The sequence below is a fragment of the Nicotiana tomentosiformis genome, chromosome 12 (genome assembly GCF_000390325.3).
Source record: "Nicotiana tomentosiformis chromosome 12, ASM39032v3, whole genome shotgun sequence".
Taxonomy (NCBI): domain Eukaryota; kingdom Viridiplantae; phylum Streptophyta; class Magnoliopsida; order Solanales; family Solanaceae; genus Nicotiana; species Nicotiana tomentosiformis.
Genome location: NC_090823.1, coordinates 107824111 through 107844523, shown reverse-complemented (window position 1 = coordinate 107844523; position 20413 = coordinate 107824111). Strand labels below are relative to the sequence as shown.

The 20413-nt window shown below is 36.5% G+C and overlaps 2 protein-coding genes across 2 annotated transcripts; one reads left to right on the top strand and one right to left on the bottom strand.

The window, feature by feature from the left end:
- The first annotated feature begins 7703 nt into the window (after positions 1-7703).
- On the top strand, positions 7704-12716 carry LOC104097210 (UDP-URONIC ACID TRANSPORTER 1-like). The gene is made up of 4 exons (XM_009603751.4): positions 7704-8393; positions 9343-9446; positions 11847-12075; positions 12211-12716. Exons 1-4 carry the CDS (start codon positions 7941-7943, stop codon positions 12355-12357), a joined length of 933 nt encoding a protein of 310 aa, XP_009602046.1. The 5' UTR covers positions 7704-7940; the 3' UTR covers positions 12358-12716.
- Positions 12717-14442: 1726 nt separating this feature from the next.
- On the bottom strand, positions 14443-19421 carry LOC104097211 (putative calcium-transporting ATPase 11, plasma membrane-type). Its single transcript, XM_033656405.2, has 6 exons — positions 19214-19421; positions 18451-18723; positions 16370-18351; positions 16124-16282; positions 15307-15478; positions 14443-15179 (listed from the first exon to the last, which is right to left on the bottom strand). The coding sequence occupies exons 2-6, from the start codon at positions 18473-18475 to the stop codon at positions 14578-14580; spliced, it is 2940 nt and encodes a 979-aa protein (XP_033512296.1). The 5' UTR covers positions 18476-18723; positions 19214-19421; the 3' UTR covers positions 14443-14577.
- Positions 19422-20413: the final 992 nt, after the last annotated feature.

Below are 20413 nucleotides of genomic sequence, written 5' to 3'. Positions count from 1 at the left end.
ACCCAGGTAGAACCTTTTCGCCTAGGGGGATCCAGCTCATAGTTTCCGGGTAGAAGTACTTTTCGCCCAGGTTGTTTTACGTAGCTTAACCCAGGTAGAACCTTTTCGCCTAGGGGGATCCAGCTCATAGTTTCGGGTAGAAGTACTCTTCGCCTAGGTTGTTTTACGTAGATTAACCCAGGTAGAACCTTTTCGCCTAGGGGGATCCAGCTCATAGTTTCTGGGTAGAAGTACTCTTCGCCCAAGCTGTTTTTCATAGCTTAACCCAGGTAGAACCTTTTCGCCTAGAGGGATTCAGCTCATAGTTCCGGGTAGAAGTACTCTTCGATCAAGTTATTTTTCGTAGCTTAACCTAGGTAGAACCTTTTCGCCTAGGGGGTCCAGCTCATAATTCCGGGTAGAAGTACTCTTCGCCCAGGATTATTTTTCGTAGCTTAATCCAAGTAGAACCTTTTCACCTAAGGGGATCCATCTCATAGTTTCCGGATAGAAGTACTCTTCGCCTAGGCTGTTTTTCGTAGCTTAACCCAGGTAGAACCTTTTCGCCTAGGGGGATCCAGCTCATAGTTTTCTCGGTAGAAGTATTCTTCGCCCAGGCTATTTTTCGTAGCTTAACCCAGGTAGAACCTTTTCACCTAGGGGGATCTAGCTCATAGTTTCCGGGTAGAAGTACTCTTCGCTCAGGTAGTTTTACGTAGCTTAACTCAGATAGAACCTTTTCGCCTATGGGGGATCCAGCTCATAGTCCGGGTAGAAGTACTCTTCGCTCATGATGTTTTACGTAGCTTAACCCAGGTAGAACATTTTTGACTAGGGGGATCCAGCTCATAGTTCTGGGTAGAAGTGCTCTTTACTTAGGATGTTTTACGTAGCTTAACCCAGGTAGAATATTTTCGCATAGGGGGATCTAGCTCATAGTTCCAGGTAGAAGTACTATTCACTGAGGTTATTTTTCGTAGCTTAACCCAGGTAGAACCTTTTCGCCTTGGGGGATCCAGCTCATAGTTCTAGGTAGAAGTACTTTTCGCTCAGGCTGTTTTATGTAGCTTAACCCAGGTAGAGCCTTTTCGCCTAGGGGGATCCAGCTCATAGTTCCGGGTAGAAGTACTCTTCGCTCAGGTTATTTTACGTAGTTTAACCCAGGTAGAAACTTTTCGCCTAGGGAGATCCAGCTCATATTTCGGGTAAAAGTTTTCTTTGCCCAGGCTCGCTTTTCGCAATTTAACCCAGATAGAATCTTTTTCGCCCAGGGGATTCATTTTTATTTCAGTAATACAGGGCACCAACCCCTGGTTAAATTTTTTTTTCGTAATACAGGGTGTCATCGCCTGGTTACATTTTCTTTCAGTAATACAGGACGCCAACCCCTGATTATATTCTTTTTCCATAATACAGGGTATCAACCCCTGGTTACATTTCCTTACCAGTATCAGGGTACACCAATCCCTAGTCGTTTTTCCAATATAAGGTCTTCATTCCCTAGTTTCTTTTATTTTAAACAATGAGTCTCCATTCCCTAGTCTCTGTTATTTTTTTCGGGACACCATTCTCGACCTTTTATTTCTTTCAATAAAGAACTAGTTTAAAATTTTGTTACAATAACTCACGAAATATTTCTAGTACAAATTGGGGCAGAAAAATTTCATTCGTTTGTTTGTTTTGGTGTCTGAGTAGGTTTTACCTCGAGGCACAGGGTTCGAGATGGCCAAAAAAAGAAGTCTCAATTCAGAATAAAAGAAAAAAAAAATAGGTGAATCCAAAATACAAAAGTAGTTGAAAAGATGTGGAATGCTCAAGACATGACTGAAGCCACGAGCATTGGAGTCCCGTTTTAATTAGATGAAGCTATAAAACAATGAACTAGCACCTACAACTAGCGAGCATCAAGGTTTAAATTAGAGTCTGCATGAAGAACCAGTCAAGACTCAAGATCAAGTTTCAGAAGACTCATAGATAGGAATCTTGTAACTCATAGCTAATAGGCTTGTTTAGTTTCTTTTTTATAATAGCAGGACCACGGACCAGAACCTTGAAGGAACCTCATTCGACTCCTCAACTCATTATTCCACCATTCTCCTTGAACTATACGTGACCTGATTCCCCTATAACTCGGGATATGTAGGCTGTCCAAAATTAGGACTCGGTTGCACCCTATCTTTTATTTCTTTTCCTTTTGAATAACGGTTTGATCAAAAATTAGTCATATGGCTCACCTAGTCTTTGTCTGAAAACTCTTCATATTTTCAAGCAAAGAGGGGCAACTGTGAACACCTAATTTTTGACTATATTTAAATTTTTATCACCTTTTACTATGTAAATATTTTTAAAAAATTAGTATATATTTATTTTTAGCTGTGTTACATTTTTTTTATATAGGGTAAGAATTAAAAATAATTTAAAAGGTCAAATTATTACTATTACTATTATTTTTATTTTTTATCTTTATTTTAAAATAAAATAAATTAAAAAAAGCCCGAAAAAATAAATATTCTTTTTAATTTTTGGATGGGAATAAAATAATAGGAAAATTAAAAGTATGGAATAAAAAAGTAAAAGTAAAAGTAAAAGTAGGTGAAAATTGCTTAATAAAAAAGTAAAAAATTCTTCTTCTGCGCTAAGGGAATTTCTACTCGTTTCATTCTTTCTTCCTCTTTCTTTCAAAAATTCAAGCAATTCATCACCCTGTTTAAGACCCAAAATACCTCAAATTCAAGCCTAAAAATACCTTGTGAAGCTTCATTGATAGTCACCTCTCTCACACCAAAAACCAGCAGCCTCACGAGGTACAGTCGAGTTTCGGTCCGGGCTCGAATTTTAGAAGGTTCGTCGCTAAATTTTCTGCTCATCTGCCGATTTGACCTTGGTTTGGTATACTTGCTCGGCTCAGAATTATTTTTGCATTAATCAAGTTCTAAAGGAAAGTTTTGCTTAATGGTTCATTGCTTATCCTCTATTTGTTAATTATTTTATTATTTTGTGTGATATTCTTATAGAGGTTCATGTGATAATTTTTTGTGTTGTTTTATTTATACACATTATCATGTTGTAGTTTCTTTTTACATGTTTCAAGCGATTTGTCAACAGATTATTTAAATAGGATTTCATCTTAATGAGATTTGCTATTTAGAATTAAGAATGAAAATCTTGTCATATTAATGGGCCATGCGTTGGAGTTCAAGTAAGTAAAATGAGAAATGAGTTACCACATTTAATAGGAAAGAAAGAATTAGACATGGGTTGGATTGAGTATAAATCTGTTAGTGTGATGACCCAAAATGTTATCTTTCAATTTAATAATTAATTCTATATTCTAAGACCTCAAAAATCACTATTTATTATTTTTCTACTTGCGTGCGCAGTCCGTAAAATTTTCTGAAAAGTTTTTATGTGAAAAATGGATTAAAATATGAATTAGAGCTTTAAAACTCAACTGAGTTGACTTTGGTCAATATTTTGAGCAAACAGACTCGGATCAGTATTTTGATAGTTCCGGTAGGTCCGTAACGTGAATTGGGACTTGGGCATATGCCCGAAATCAAATTCCGAGGTCCCTAACCTGAGATATGGAATTTTGATGAAAAATTAAAAGTTTAAGTTCAAATAGTGACCGGATGTCGAATTATGTGCAAACGACCCCGGAATAGAATTTTGATGATTCCAACAGCTCCGTATGGTGATTTTGGACTTAAGAGCATGATCGAAATTTTATTTGGAAGTCCGTAGTGGAATTAGGCTTGAAATGCCGAAAGTTAATTTTTTGGGAAGTTTGACCGAGGGGTTGACTTTTTGATATCGGGGTCGAAATCCGATTCTAAAATTTGAGTACCTCCATTATGTCATTTATGACTTGTGCATAAAATTCGAGGTAAATCGGACGTGATTTGATAGGTTCCGGAGTCATTTGTAGAAATTAGAAATTTCAAAGTTTATTAGGCTTGAATCTATCTGTGATTCGTGTTTTATTATTGTTGGATGTGATTTGAAGGCTCGACTAAGTTCGTATGATATTTTAGGACTTGTTGGAACATTTGGTTGAGGTCCCGAGGAGGCCTCGGGTGAGTTTCGGATGGTTAACGGATCAAATTCGGACTTAGAAGAAATAGCTGAAGTTTTCAGCCCTCTATTGCATTCGCACCTGCGAAAATTCTATCGCAGGTGCGAGCTCGCAAAAGCGAGCCTGGCAAGCGCAGATGCGCAAATGGACTATGGGGCAATGGTCGTAGGTGCACCTGCGTGAGCGCAGATGCGGTTGGCGCAGAAGCGGCCAAGTTGCTGCAGATGCGAAAATCCCTGGACAGTACAAAAACAGAGGGGTTCCGAGCTTTTGCCTTTTTTTGGGTATTTCAAGCTCGGGTTGGGCGATTTTGAGCAAGGTTTTCACGGAAAAACTTGAGGTAAGTCCCTTGTGATTATTTCTACTCCATAATATTAAATTATGATCAAATAATCCGACTAGATTACATATTTTTGAGGTGTAAATCGGGGGTTAGAACTTAGAGATTTGAAAATACGATTTGAAGCTTTGAGGGTCGAGTTGGGGTCGAATTTTGATAAAATTGGTATGGTTAGACTCGTGGTTGAATGTGCTTTCGGATTTTGTAACTTTTGTCGAGTTCCGAGACGTGCCATTTTTGAGTTAATTTTGGATTTTTATTGAAAAATATAGTATTTTCTTACAGAATTAATTTTATAATTTTTGTTGACTGTATCGAATTAATTATGACTAGATACGAGTTGACCGGAATCGAAAAATCGAGGAAAAAGCATACTACATGGTTAAATTGGAGCAACTCGAGGTAAATGACTTGTCTAACCTTGTGTGGGAAAATTTTTTCCTAGGATTGGTATTAATTGTAATGTGATGAAAGTCGTGTACACGAGGTGACGAGTATGTACACGGACTAAATGTGAAGGATTATATTTTTAAATTGTGAAGATCACTGTTGCATATTAATTAATTTATTAAATCTTGTTATATTCTCCATCATTGATTTGATTTGTATACTTTAAATTTGCTTGACTTTTTCGTGCTAATTGTTTTACCTGTTTGGTTGAAACTTGGTTTCTTTTATTCTGTGCATTATTTAAAATTAATTTTCTTTAAATTAAATATTATTAATATGAAGTATTTGACATTTTAAATTTGGTATTGAAGCAACGTATTAAAGATTTTGAAATATTATTTTGCTAAATTATTTATTCCTGAATATATTTGTAAGAATTTTGTACTCATTGTGATGGAGCCGTGTGCTCTTTATTGTGAAAAAAATATTATTGATGATTTATATTGGCATGAGCCGTGAGCTCTTTATTGTGAAAAATATCGTTGATGTATTTTGGCAAATTGAAATATTTGGGCACTTGAGGTGCAAATTGTGATATTGATACGCATGCGGTGGTATAAGGTCTGGGTATTGAAATACATGCGGTGAGATAAGGGTGGCTTGATACGCGTGGCTAGTAGGGGGAACTACTAGAAGTCATGCGGTGTGATAAGGATGGCTAAAACGCGGGATGCTATTTCGGGAAAAATATTTTCTTTAAAATAAATTGTGAAGGCTCCCGCAGTGAGATAAGGAAATGAGATATTGTGAATTTATTTATGATTTGGGACTACGAGGCGGTACCTCGGTAGTGCCCTTGTTGATATTGATTTATGGCCATAGTTGCCTTTGATTAATTGTTGTGATTTTCATAAAGTTGAAAGAAATTCTGTTTTGATTCCACGAGATATTATTTGCAATTATTTGGTGTCATTAAATGTGACATACTATTTGATTCATTTTTATAGTCATTTTATCTTATTAAATTGTTTAAACATTTTTCCATGTCATTAACTATTCTCCAGTAGGGCCTGACCTGACCTCGTCATTACTCTACCGAGGTTAGGCTTGGCACTTACTGGTTACCGCTGTGGTGTACTCATATTACACATCTGCACATCTTTTTGTGCAGATCCAGGTACATCTTACCAATCTAGACGTCAGTGAGTTACCTGCGCACGGAGACTTCGAGGTATATCTGCCAGCGTCTGCAGACTTCGGAGTCCCCTTCTATCATTTTATGTTGCTTCCTTATTTTTCTTTAGACCTTGATACATAGAAACATTGAGAATAGATTTTTAGAATCTTGTGACTTATTTCTACCGGGTTTTGGGAGTTGTAATTATTTGAATTGTAGTTTATTTATTTCAGATATTTATGATTATTCCGCATGATAGACTTACATAGTTTTAGAGACTAGGTGCCATCACGACCTCCTACGAAGAGAATTTGGGGTCGTGACAGTAAGGCCCAATTATTTTATCACTAGACTAATAATTAGCTCATTCTTCCATAATGGATAAATGTCTCATAATTTCAAAGATAAAGTAGTAAGTTGTAAATATTTCTAAGTGTGGATGACTTGTCAATACTTTAAATAACTAATATATTTCCCGACTTCCAAATAATTTCCTATTCATAAACTCTTGGTCTTACAATAATTTCAAATTAGTTTAGGAAAATAATACAAGTGCGCGTTCACGTGACTTGACCAATCAACTTCGAATAATAATAAATGTGTTATTGATTGTGTACACGTACGCGTGACATGATTCTTGACGCCAAACAAAAATGAGTACACGTACGCGTGACTTATTTCAAGATAATTTTCATAAATCTAATCAAGCAATAAAAGCGGACATAGGTAAAACATGAGAACCAATAAAACACAGGTTATCCAAAAATAATATAAGCCAAATGTAGTCAATAAAGCGACCGTGCTAGAACCACAGGACTCGGGGAATGCCTTACACCTTCTCTTCGGTCAACAGAATTCCTTACTCGGATTTTGTTTTCGCAGACCAATAATAATAGAGTCAAACCTTCCTTTGACTAGGGATTCAAATAAATGGTGACTTGCAACACCCAAAAAATCAATTCTAAGTGACGACTCTGTAAATAAAATAATCCCTACTCAAATTTGTTACTTTAATTGAAAAAACTCTTTAACCTATAATAATCTATAATATATATCTTTGGGGATAAAAAGGAGGTGTGACATATAGTACACATAAAATAGTTTGTCTGTTGAATAACTTCCAGCTGCTTATTCTTTTACATTCAAAAGATCCAAATGTTAGCCCCTTTTAAGTTCTATGTAGCAAAATAATTCTTAACGGACAATTCAAGCTAATTCACTATTGTATAAATAAGTCTCAGATAAGATACAATTACATTGCATATGTATAAACTATAAGCACATACATTATACATCTAACTGATTTAATTATTTTGATCATTGTTTTAAGATCAAATTTGACCAATCAGTTCAATTCAATTACTATAGTAATATAAATGACAGTAATTTTCGTATTTGGATGATTTTTGCTTATCACATGAATATTTTTACGACAATTCTTTATTCATGTATAAATAATTTTTTTATTAATTTAATTTATTATTTTTTTGTATAAGTAATTGACCGAACATTTACGTGTCATTATTAACGTACAACGCACATTCATAAAAATTAGTAATACAAAAATTATACTTGTACCGACTATATTTAATTTAAGTAGAGGAGTAATTCTTCTTTTTTATACTCTTAAATTTCCGTACACAATCAAACTAAGATAAATAAAATAAAAATATAATTTATTTGCGCGTTTAGTTATCTTAGCATATGTTACGGTCAATTATCTAAAGGGATCGTAGATCAGCATCGAAGCGGTCCAAGAGACACACGTCCAGTCGTACCCAAATCATTTATTCTCTTTCCTCCACCTGCACATTTCCCTAGAAACGTTCCCAAAAACACACACACACACACACAAAACAAAACCAAAAATCACCCTTCATATTACTAGTAAAATTCCCCAACCTGAGGAAAGCACATCAATGAAAACTTCTTTTACAAATCCAACACCAAAACACACACACACACACTGAACAAAAACAATGTCAGCAGCACAATCAGAAAAACAAACTCTTTTCATTGCCTCACTAATAATCTTCTGGTACTCCTCAAACATAGGAGTTCTCCTCCTTAACAAATTATTACTCTCAAACTATGGATTTTCTTTCCCTATATTCTTAACAATGTGTCACATGTCAGCTTGTGCTATCTTAAGTTATGTATCCATTATTTTCTTAAAGATTGTTCCTTTTCAAAGAATCAAATCAAGATCTCAGTTTTTCAGAATTGCTACTCTCAGCATTGTCTTTTGTGGGTCTGTTGTGGGTGGTAATATTTCTCTTAGATACCTGGCTGTATCGTTTAATCAGGCTGTGGGCGCAACGACGCCGTTTTTCACAGCTTTATTTGCTTATTTGATTACACATAAGAGGGAATCTTGGATTACTTATGGCTGCCTTGTGCCTGTGGTTGGTGGTGTTGTGATTGCTAGTGGGGTATGTTCAAAATCTTTTCTTTTTGGGTCAATTTTAAATTTGCTTATTGGTAGTGCTTTGTGTTGTTTTTTGTTGTTGATCTTGTTGTGATTCTTGTTTTGTGATCCTTTTGGGATCTTTTTTTATTTAATCGGCGTGGATCTATACTTGCTAAGTACTAAATTGGAGGATTTTTGAAGGTTTTCTTTTAAAGATCAGATCTGAGAATTTTGTGTGTTCCCTTCATACAATCTGCAAATTCTTATTTGATAGTACTAGTTGTGTTAGTATCTTTTTTTTGGATGTACAATGCAATTATGTTATTGAGATTGACTTGCAATGTAGTCGCCATTTTATGATTAATAGACTTAATAAACTGAGAGATCCAAAGTCTGCTAGTGAGAATTTAAGTTCTAAATTAAATTAGAAAGTGATGATTAACTATTTCAAGCTTCTAAGTAGGTAAGCACGCGAGCGAGCTGAAATATTAGGTCTATCCTGTGAAAAAAACAAGGTAATATATAGGTTTTTTCCCTTATTGAAAATTAATGAAAAACTTACCACCTTAATACCTTGTCATTCAATATTCTGATTAGCTCCAAATGTGTCAAGTTCCAAGTTGTATCTTATTCTGATACATTTGACATAAAGTACTTTTTGAGGAGAGAGAATATGGAAAATAGGTTTAATAAAAAATATGTGCTTTGCGGAAATTACCTTCTAATTGTAAAAGCTTAAATATCCCTCTTTCGTAGATGCAAATTAATTACCTCTATGTAAGATAGTTCGTTTTCTTAAATCATTAGTCTTTGTCTGTTCATTCTTGAAATCAGTTACCCCATAATAAGAAAAGAATGATAACATCTTGAATTATAAAACTTTTAAACTAGTTAACATCCTCAATCCTCTTTCCAGTGACTCATTGACTTCATTTGACCTGTTGTCTGATAAGTATCTTAATTGTTGGCAGGGTGAACCAAGCTTCCACCTGTATGGATTTATCATGTGCATAAGTGCAACTGCTGCTAGAGCCTTTAAGTCTGTTCTTCAAGGTGTCCTTCTTTCCAATGAAGGGTTAGTATTTTCCTGCTTCCAGCCATCTGTTTAAGTTTTAAGTAGTGTTATAGTTGTTGTTGGTTCTTTTCTTTATCCTTATATTAGTCAGTTTATGGAAATAGATGCAACTATTTCCTTTTGGGTCTATGTGAACTCTTTCACTCCAGAACTACATATTTTTGTGTATTTTTGGGGCAAATTTGCTGTGCACTTCTCGGTGCTTTTGCCTTGGGACATTCGCATTGTGAAAAACAGTTTGACAGCAATGACAATAAAACTTCTGAACTTTGTTTGACAAGTAATTTCCCTGGATTATATGGCGTTGTGGAGGGATAATAAGGAACTTTGGTTTGCAAAGCTTGTAAAAAATCTAGCAAAATGGCTTCCATTTTAAAGTCCTACAAGGAGGTAGCAGGTTGGCCATCAATCCCCCAGCAATGACTGTTGATGAAACAACTTCCTGTGTATTAGTGAAACAAAGAAAAGAAAAGGCTTCCTGAATACATGTTTGTTGGGCCACTATGATCATCAAACAGATCAATGGGAGCAATTGCAAGTGGGCAGCTCAAGTATGGAAAGTTTTGCAAGGTTTAAAGGTGTCAAATTTAGGGCATACACTACTATTATTCCGCTTTCCTCCAAAGGTAGTTTGTCTCTTACTAGTTGGTGAGGCCTTCTTGCTACACGACCATCCGGATGGTCGTTAGTACTGTTCTGTTTAATCGACATGTCGAGAGTTAAGCTTGTGGTTGGTTGCAGACTGCAAAGTATGCTATAGAACTTAGGCTGTCCCTGAAAAGGGGTATCAATTTGCTTCTGAACCTAGCCACTATGATTTCCAGTAAAACAGAGAGAAAATTATATGTGGTAGGAGCAAAAGTTCAATATACTTTGACTTCAAACCGGTGAAGAGACTGCGCCACAGAGAAGGTGCCAAGTGAAGTTGCCAAATGGAACTGGCACGGAGAGTTTGATTGGCTTGAGGAACAGCACAAATCAGTTGGAAGGAATACACGGCATTTGAATATCAACAATTCTCAAAATTGTGCAAGATTATCGGGCCTTACCATGGACATCGATGGGTTGAGTAATCCCTAACAAGTCCATCAGTACGAGCCAAGCAAGGAGAACAACAAATAAAGGACAGAAATGAGTGTCAATCCAGTAGCTGGCAAGTTATTGTCACAAACATATGGGCCGAGACGATAAGGAGGGCCAACCGACATGTCTAAAGCCAAATGCCTCCACAAAGATCCAGTGCCCCAACCCAGGTGCACTAACAAGCACTAAGCGAAGTTGATAAGCCTAATCATGCCTCTCAGCGCTTGAAGCTGGTGCTAAAGTAGAGTGTGGACCACTGTTTACTACATTGCACCTTTGCAATAGAGTTATGGTTGTTACTTGTTAGGACATTCTTTCTTTGATATAAGCTGGTTACCTCCTAGAACAATGATGGAAGCTATAGCAGGTTGAAGGGTGAGAAAGATGGATGCCAGGAAGAAAAAGATATGAAAGGTAGCTCCTCTTTCCGCATTTTGGATGATTTGGAGGGAAATGAATAGTAGAAAACTTGAAGGAGTTGAAAGACGACTATGGAGAGTCAAAAGTCCTTTATTGTTGCATTTTCACTTTTGTTATAAAAAGAGAATATCCTGTTCTGTGTAGGTGGTTGGACATTTTGAGGATTAATGTTAATATGTTCATACTCTTTGGGTAGTTGGCAGTCATATAAATGAAAACTGATATATCCAAAAAAAAAATGAATAGATATTACTCCTATATCCCATTTATAATAACATTATAATTAGAAACAAATTATATGTCAAGATCATGTTCATTGGGAATTGAAATGGGGGACGAGTGGACATCAAATGATAAGAGGGTAAAAAAAAAAAATTCTTTTTACTACAATTATCTTGTTGGTTTATTGTGCTTTTTTATACCTAAATCAAGCGGATATAATTTTTGACCATTTTCCCAACCCTATCATTCATAATAGGAGTATGGAACTAATCTAGTAGCTTAACAATTTCTAGAATTCTAGTTGCTTCAGTTTGTCCAATTTCTGCTGTTTAGCTTGTCTGAGTTTCCAAGTTGTTCAATCGTCGATTTGCAAGTTTGTCAAAGATTGGAATATGAGAGAAAACAGCTTTTGGTATTTCCATGCAATTGAAGGTTGTGGCTAATTTTCATCTTCAACACTTCAAAGGTCATCCCTCCAGTATGTTTTTATTATATTTAGCCTTGTCTCTTTGGTAGATTATATCTTATTCATTTGCTTTGCTGATAGCCTGCTGTAGTTGTTCTTTTGTGACCTCGTTTATAACCTGCTGATAGTCTTTAGGGGTAAGTTGAAACTACATGGATCTGCTGCTTCACATGTTGTAACCTCCTCTTTAACCTGCTGTTATTTTTTAGGGAAAAGTTGAACTCCATGAATCTGCTGCTTTACATGTCACCAATTGCTGTTCTAGTTTTATTGCCTGCAACACTAGTAATGGAGCCCAATGTGATAGATGTCACTATTACGCTTGCGGCAACACATAGATACCTGGTCCTACTTGTTTTGATCAATTCTGCAATGGCATATGCGGCCAACTTATTGAACTTTTTGGTAACTAAGCACACCAGTGCATTGACACTCCAGGTTTGCACTCTCCTTCTCTTGACCCGTACCCCTTTTTTCCCCTTTCGTTGTCGTATTTAGGCTTCTCTGTTTACTGTTTAGTACATTTTGCTTTAACCTATTTTGAACATCTTTATTCTCTGTGGATATTTGTAGGTCCTAGGGAATGCCAAAGGTGCTGTGGCTGTTGTTATCTCAATACTTCTTTTCCGCAATCCTGTAACTTTTATTGGCATTGCGGGCTATGCAATGACCGTCATGGGGGTCGTTGCTTATGGCGAATCCAAAAGAAGACACAAATGAGCTGGCCATGCGGAGTCCCCCAGTTTTGTTTATTGAAAGTTAGGTGCATGGTAGAGTTAGGGAAAAAGATAGATTTCTATTGCAATGTTGTAGCCCATAGATCAAGTGATGAAATGGAAAAGGGGATGGACTCGGGAATTGTTTGCATTCCTCTGTTGTATTCTTTATGTTCTTCATGATAGGATGTATGCAGTTGTATCAGATTCTATACTGTCGCACTGAAGTTGTAGAGGACAGGGCAGGGAATTATTTCGTTCTTCTGTTGTATTCTTTTTATCCACATGATAGGATGTATGCAGTTGTATCAGATTGTATGTTATTACACTAGAGTGATATAATCTCCTGTTGGTTTTCAGTTATCCTCTGCTGAATGTGCATTTGTAAGTAAACTTTCTGTTGCTGATATGAATCAGTTGTGGTTGAAGCATAGTATGGAACTCTGAAGGTGCTGTCTTGGTGTCTTCTAAGCTTCTGTGTTAAGAATTTTAGTGGCATTTACTTTCTGTGATGCATGAATTGAAAAGGTGAAACTGGTGAAAATGCTGTACTTCAAAATTATTGGTTCACAACACTTATTGTCAGGGAGTAAGCAAAGCTTATTCACTGCCTTCACCAAAACCAGTAGTGCCTTTCCTCCAAGAAGCAATTAATTAAGCCAGATAAATAAACTTCATGACTTCAAATTGAGAAAACACTTTACTCAAGTAAAGCAAGAAAAGAGAAAACGACATGCTCGCAGATTGACGATATTGTTAATTGTTAGTATTATTGATTTGAAAGTGGCAAGAGTAGCTTATTTCCACGCAGAAGCCTTGCTCTTACACTTGGATCAACTCATCAACCTCGTACTTATTTCTCTGAAATGAGAGATTGAGGTCAACTTTTGTTTTACTTTTAAAAGGGACCATTTTGTTCTTTTTCACTCAAGAAGAGTGGGCATTATTTCGAGTAGACTTAACTACATATTTCATACAAAAAAAAAGGCAGCCCGGTGCACTAATCTCCCGCTATGCACAGGGTCCGGGAAAGGGCCGGACCACAAGGGTCTATTGTACGCAGCCTTACTCACATATTTCATACACTGATGTAAAAAAACATTTTTTCAGCATCTTCCCAAACTGTTGGGGGTCATCATTCCTTTGAGATTGAGTCATTAGAATAAGCAGCGGCGGATTCAATTCAATAGCTATGGGTTCCCGTGAACCCAGTAGCTTTTGTCTATAACCTGTATTTGTATTGAAAAATCCATTAAATGTATAAAAATATTTAGCTTGGAACCCAGTCCGTTCATCCAGTTAGTATCGTATATTAACTCAGATTTTTGTAGGAACTCATAAACCTAAAATCCTGGATTCGCCTCTAAGAATAAGGGAGCTTACCTGTAACAGAAACCTACTATTCTTCCTAGGATCAAACAATCAATTTCCCACATTGACACTCCCGGTATATTCAGTTGCAGGGGACACAACGCCCTTAGTCTTAGCTCATGCAGTTTTTGCCTTCTTGGACTAAAAATCAATTGGTTCTATAGTTTTACAATTTTGCGGTCCCGAGAATGTTGAGGTACCTTTGTTAAAGCAACGTATAAAACTTTCCAAAAAGAAACTCCTTTATGATCTGTATGCGTATACAGATCCAGACAAAACAATTCAACCAAAAAAAAAAAAAAAATGAAAAATACTGATCCATCTCAGATGTTAAACAAACCAAGAAAAGTTATACTTTGTTCAACATTTGCTGGAATCAACACTTCTTCAAGCATATTGTATCCTGTGATTCTTGTCAATCAGGAATTCCTTCTTTTTTTATGTGTTACTTGATGCTTTTTCAAGTGTCAATACCAGAACCTTCTGGCTAAAGTGCAAGGTCCAAAATCTGCCCTCAAACAACTTGTCTTCACAAACAAAAAGAAGCTTTTTTCTTTTTTCCTATTAAAAGAATCGCGTATCTTGACACATTTAGGTTCTACCAGGAAATGAACTTCCAACAACATCCCAAGCACCATTTACAAAACAATGAGTAAAAATCAAACAAATACCTTTGAACTGGTTCTTGGAGGTTATTGGTGTATGAGCTGTTGAAATCTTTTGTCTGTATTTTCTTTTCATTGGTTTTGTTTTCCTTTCCTCACCTGAAAACCAGGTGTATCATTCGAACTTGGACCAATTAAACTTTCTCATATCGCGTGGCTTTCTATTATCCATTGGCTCTCCCCTTTTCTTAGGCAAGTTCTGGACCATTTGGCAGTAAATCATAACCATCATGGTGCTTGGTATTCTTCTCTTCGACAGGTATCAACTTCAAAATTACAGCAACAATCAGGCTTGCAGCACCAATTAAGACACTGAGCAGCCATAGTTCCCAGTTGAGTGGTGTTGTGCTTGCAAATGTGCCTAAGAACTCGACTATGATTACTTGGAAGATAACAGTAGAAACCACGACACCTAAGAATATCCAGCTTCCAAAAATGCCACGGAAAACATTTATCTTCTCCATGTCACGGCAGTTTATTTCATTGAATACCTGACAGAATACAAATGTGTTGAAAATGAAAGTATGAAGAACTGTGGTAGTGTCTGAACCTTCAAGTCTCAAAATCTGATGCCCAGTGAAGTTGAAAACCAATAGTACAGCCAGTTGGTAGATACTCTGTCCAATCATATTTCTCCACATCGTCTTGGAAATCAAACTCACTTCCCTTCCAACAGGAGGCTTGCTCATTAGTCCTTCATGAGGTGGTTCAGTGGCCAAGGCAATTGCACCTAAAGTGTCCATGATAAGGTTGACCCAGAGCAACTGAACCACTGAAAGAGGAGCCGATCCTGTTATGTTATAGCAACAGATAAATACCGGTCATCAATTTTGGAAAAATGTCTCACTTTTTTTCATTGGCACACACTGATCACTAACAAGAAAAGAAATGAAGAACTCCAACAGAACATTGAATACCTGAGATGCACGCCGAAATAAAATTGATCATCAGAGCCACAATACTGACAGTTAGCTGGAATTGTACAAACTTTTGAATATTTATATACACAGAACGACCCCACTTAGCCACATTCACAATTGTACTAAAGTTGTCATCAAGTACTATAACATCAGCACTTTCTTTAGCTACCTGATAATGCATTTAAGAAAAAATGATGTCACAAACAGCTTAAAATTGTTTATATAAGGGAAGGTGTAAGTTGAGGTATTGATATTGGAAAAACAAAGAAAAGATAAATGAAAGCAGGCAACTTTTTTTGTTTTTATTTTGAGTCCAGAATAGAACTAGAAAATCCTGGCCTCCACCATTTAAAACTCTTGGTGCTAAGACTGTCATCGGCAAGTTGTATCGGATCAATATTAGGATAATATAAACAGAAAAAAAAACAACTAAATAAACACCTATATGCTGTGGGTCTACTGGGCCATACTCTTGAATTTATTGCAATGCAAACGACTGAACATACTACTGCGAGAAAGACCACTGATTTTTAATTGCTCTAACTTGTCAATGAGCCACTTCAGTTAGGACTCCAAAACCTTTTTTCTTTTTAAGTATGGCAACTTAAAATTTTCAAGTGATTCTGTACATAAAATTTCACTATATAGACTTCAGTAAATGAGCAATTCAATCGGAAAATCCTAAGGTATAGTTTATGCCCCTATATGCAACAACATATTAACTGCAGAAGAAAAGAAAACTGTTATTTGGAATCTTTAATGCAATAAAACAGTAATAAACATATTAACCTAAAGCATGAGCAGATCTACAAACCTCTGTTCCTGCTATACCCATAGCAAGTCCAATATCTGCCTCGCGGAGAGCAGGGGCATCATTCGTGCCATCACCAGTAACTGCAACAATCTCTTTAAACATACCTCTCAAATTCGTTACCAACACAAGCTTGTCCGTTGGTGATGATCGCGCCATCACCTGCATTCAACATTGTAGCATTTCAGAAACATTTTATTTACATCAGATGGATCTGCAAGAGTGAGATTAAATAATCAAGAACAAAACCTGAATTCTAGGAATTATTTGCCTCATCTCATCAGGAGTTTTGTCCCGAAACTCTGAACCTTCAATGACCAAACCATCAGCAGTTAGTATCCCACATTCTTTAGCAATGGCTTTGGCTGTATTAATATTGTCACCAGTGACCATTCGCACAGTAATTCCAGCAGCTAAACATGTTTTTACTGCTATTTTAACTCCGGGACGAACTGGATCTTTAATCCCAATTATAGCTAACAATGTGTAGGCACTATCAGGAATAATATTTTCATCATAGCCATCCTCAATGTCCTTGAAGGCCACACAAAGAGTACGCAAGGCTTCGCCAGCGAATTCACTAATGACATCCATAATATTTCTTATTCTATTTTCTGTCAAAGGAACAATTTCACCATTACGATCAATAAACCTGTCACACATTTTTAAGATTATCTCAGATGCACCCTTGCTGAAAGCTCGGACTTTGCCATCTGGGAGAGCAATAAGCACAGACATCTTTTTCTTTTCTGAATTGAAAGGCTCAACTTTTAGGAATATACAGTCCTTCCTTTGCTCATAAATATTACCACCAAGAAGCAATCCATATTCTAATATTGCTGATTCTGTTGGTGTTCCCAGAATCGACTTCTTTCCATCCTGATCCTTAACTACCTCTGCTCCCGTATTGTGAAATATTGCCTGTAAAAGAAAGGCCAATGCATTTTCTGATATATTCAGAGTTACTGCATCCCCACCTCCATCAGTTTCTACCTTTTTAGTTTTTTCACAAATCCATATCTTCTTGACTACCATTTGGTTTGTTGTTAGTGTTCCTGTCTTATCTGTACAGATGCAAGTAGCTGAACCCATTGTCTCACATGCAGAAAGACGCCTCACTAATGCCCTGTTGTCCATTAGCTTTTTCATTGCAAATGCAAGACTCAACGTCACTGCCAGAGGCAGTCCTTCTGGAACTGCAACAACAATTATAGTCACTGCTGTCACGAAGTAATTTAGAAGAGTCAGTGCATCACTCGAAGACCATTTGGTGAGCTCGTGGCGAAGTACTTTCTCTACAAGAAATCTGACCGTCAACACCATAAATGTCAGCAGAGCAAATGCTAGTCCTATCTTTCCAATAATGGTAGCAACACCACTCAACTTAACTTGCAGAGGAGTCTCATCTTCTACCCCATCTGTTAGTCTCTCCATCAGCTTACCCCATTCGGTTCTCATTCCAACAGTAGTTACTAGCATAGTAGCTGAACCATCTTGCACTTTGGTTCCAGATAGAAGAAAAGGTCTTCCTTCATATATGCTTACTGGTAGACTCTCACCGGATAGGCTTGATTGATCAATTAGCAAGCAGTATCCGGATATGAATATTCCATCAGCGGGAACCAGATTCCCAATAGATAAGTGAACTACGTCACCAACCACCAAGTCATAAATGGAAACCTTCTGCCTGTATCCATCTCTTGTGACCTGGATAAATATCTTTTTCTTCTCCTTATCCAAATCCCTGAACTGCAATGACTGCTTGTAGTCGCTAATTGCAGTAACTATGACTACCAAGAATATGCTAAGTAGAATTCCCAGCCCGTCATATGTTCCTTTTGGCCACCCTTTTGTGGCAAGCGCCACACTAATAGAGACAACAGCACAAACCATGAGGATGATGAGAGTTATATCCTGCAAAGCCTCCCATATAAAAGTCCAAAAACTTTTAAAAGGTTTCTCAATGTATTTGTTTGATCCATATATATTTTGTCTGATATGTACGTCACTGGTTTTCACTCCTTCATCCAATGAGACTTTCAGCCTACTTGTGATCCCTTCAACTCCTCCAATTTTATTTAAGGTTTTGATGTCGTAGGAACTAACAATAGATGCAAGTCTATCTGGATGAAGTCCTAAACATGCTTCTCGAGTTTCTTCTGACAGGTAATTTTCCAGTTCAGCGCCACCGTCATCGCTGACCAGCCCTGGAGGCTTATTGTACTCACAAGCTGAAGAAAGAAAATGAAATGAGCAAAGCTAAATGAAAGATTATGGAGCTAGAATGACAGAATGATTACAGAAAGTAAACTCAAGTGAGTAAATTATACCATCCATGAACTTGAGAGCTGCCATATAACCACGAACAGGAGTGGAGCTATGTAGAGCAAAGGGGGTTCAATTGAATCCCCTTTCTCCGAAAATTATACATCGGAAATAGGCCAAAAATGAATCTCTTTGGGTATATAAACTGTTGATATTCTAGTATAGTATCAAAGGGGGTTCAAATCCCCAAGTGTGACTTTATAGTATTTTTTCGAATCCCTTAGCATAAATTTTCCTGGCTCGGCCACTGGGACCACAAAATCAACCCGAATTCTTTCCTGTAAATTACATACAGTAAAAAGAGGAGCATGACTCAATAGACAAATGATATCAGAAAATCACGCACTCCTCCATGATACGGAAACAAAATTGATTAGAATGTCACGACATTCCATTTATGTTCACTCATTCCTTGACGAGCAGATTCCATCCAAAAAAAATAGAAAACCAGTAAACAATTTATGATTGCCTGAAAAGGAAGAATTAAGGACACAAAGGACAAGCACAAAAGCAGTCCATGATCTTTGACATCAAAAACAGAAAAGCAGCAGACAATATGTAATTGCCAAAAAAAAAGGAAACAGTTCAGGATATAAAGGAAGCCCTGAAATAACAAAGACTGTTCTTTTAGGAAACTTAATCGTTGTATCTGAGCTGCGATTGAAGCTCTCTACTTTTTTAGAAATAATCAAATTATTATGCTAACAATATGGAAATCATGAAGAAATTGGCGGATTAGATTTGAGAAAGAAGCACTTAAAAACTCACAATGGCCAAGATTTACATCTAAAGAAGCAGTTAGGATCTAAGGTTACAGTTAGGAGTCGTTGTTGAGCTGAAGCAGTTATTGAAACTCTGGTATTTTCGCTCTTCTTCTTAATTGTAATTACAAATGATGATGAGTTGTGATCTTCCACTGTATTTGCATTGAGTAAAAAGATCTTCTTTCGGTTGCGAATACTATGGCATTAAGTTTAAACGTTTTAGGAACCAAACAGTTTACTAAATATACTTTTGTGGCCAACAGAAAAGTTGACACTCAGGAAATGTTATTCTGCCGACCAAAGAGGGTGGTAGGGCACAGACGGGCATAATCACATGAGCCCACTCGTAAAAAAACAATAAACAGCAGAATAAAGACAAAAGTGACAGGATCTATGAGGTGCGGAATTTTAAAAAAATAAAGAATAGTACATTAAGTACACAGAAATTTATTAATAAAGCCAGAATAGCTTTATAGACATTTGTAATTATACTACTTTGATATTTCGATCCCTTTATTTTATAAAGTTTTACTTAAGCACTTGTACTTATTCAAACAGAGTATTTTAAATATCTCTGATCATTAACTGAACTTATGCGACATTTATATGGTTGAGTTGGACAAAGCGCGTGATTTATACGCACATATGGTACGTGAATTCACTGAATTGGTGATTTTACTATAATGGAAACAAGAAAAAGACAAAACCAAAAAATAAACAAAAAAAAAATAAAAAATATAATCTCCTCCCTTATCTTCCTTCTCTTGTTCTCCCCCTAGATCACTTTCTCTTTTCTTCATCAGATCCATTCCCATCCCCATCCCTATCCATATCTCCATCCTCATCCCCTATCTCTTAATCTTTCTTTATTCCTTTATGTCATAAGATTTTCTCCTGTGTGCATACAACTTTGCATTCAATCTCTACAAACCAATATGTACTCCAACAAAATTGCCAATACATTTAACCCTTCAAAACACCAAAATAATTTGTAATATACAAAAAGAGAAGTTCAATTTTTAACATATTTAGAAAGAGAAGCACTAACAAAGGCATTTGATCAACAATTAAATAATTTGTAATATTCTTCTAAATTGAATTTATGGGATAGGTTGGAAGAAGATTTGGCTTGTCCAATTTCTTTAGCCTCAACAGTGTTTCTAGAACGATACACGCCAGCATTATTGTACCGAGAAGAAATCCA

Coding starts and splice junctions, on each gene's coding strand:
- LOC104097211 (XM_033656405.2), bottom strand. CDS start 18,475: ATGGCAGCTCTCAAGTTCATGGATG. Junction 18,352..18,450: donor AGCTCTCAAGTTCATGGATG/GTATAATTTACT, acceptor TTCTTTCTTCAG/CTTGTGAGTACAATAAGCCT. Junction 15,479..16,123: donor TGGGTATAGCAGGAACAGAG/GTTTGTAGATCT, acceptor ATGCATTATCAG/GTAGCTAAAGAAAGTGCTGA.
- LOC104097210 (XM_009603751.4), top strand. CDS start 7,941: ATGTCAGCAGCACAATCAGAAAAACAAACTCTTTTCATTGCCTCACTA. Junction 8,394..9,342: donor GTGTTGTGATTGCTAGTGGG/GTATGTTCAAAA, acceptor AATTGTTGGCAG/GGTGAACCAAGCTTCCACCT. Junction 9,447..11,846: donor GTCCTTCTTTCCAATGAAGG/GTTAGTATTTTC, acceptor GTTATTTTTTAG/GGAAAAGTTGAACTCCATGA.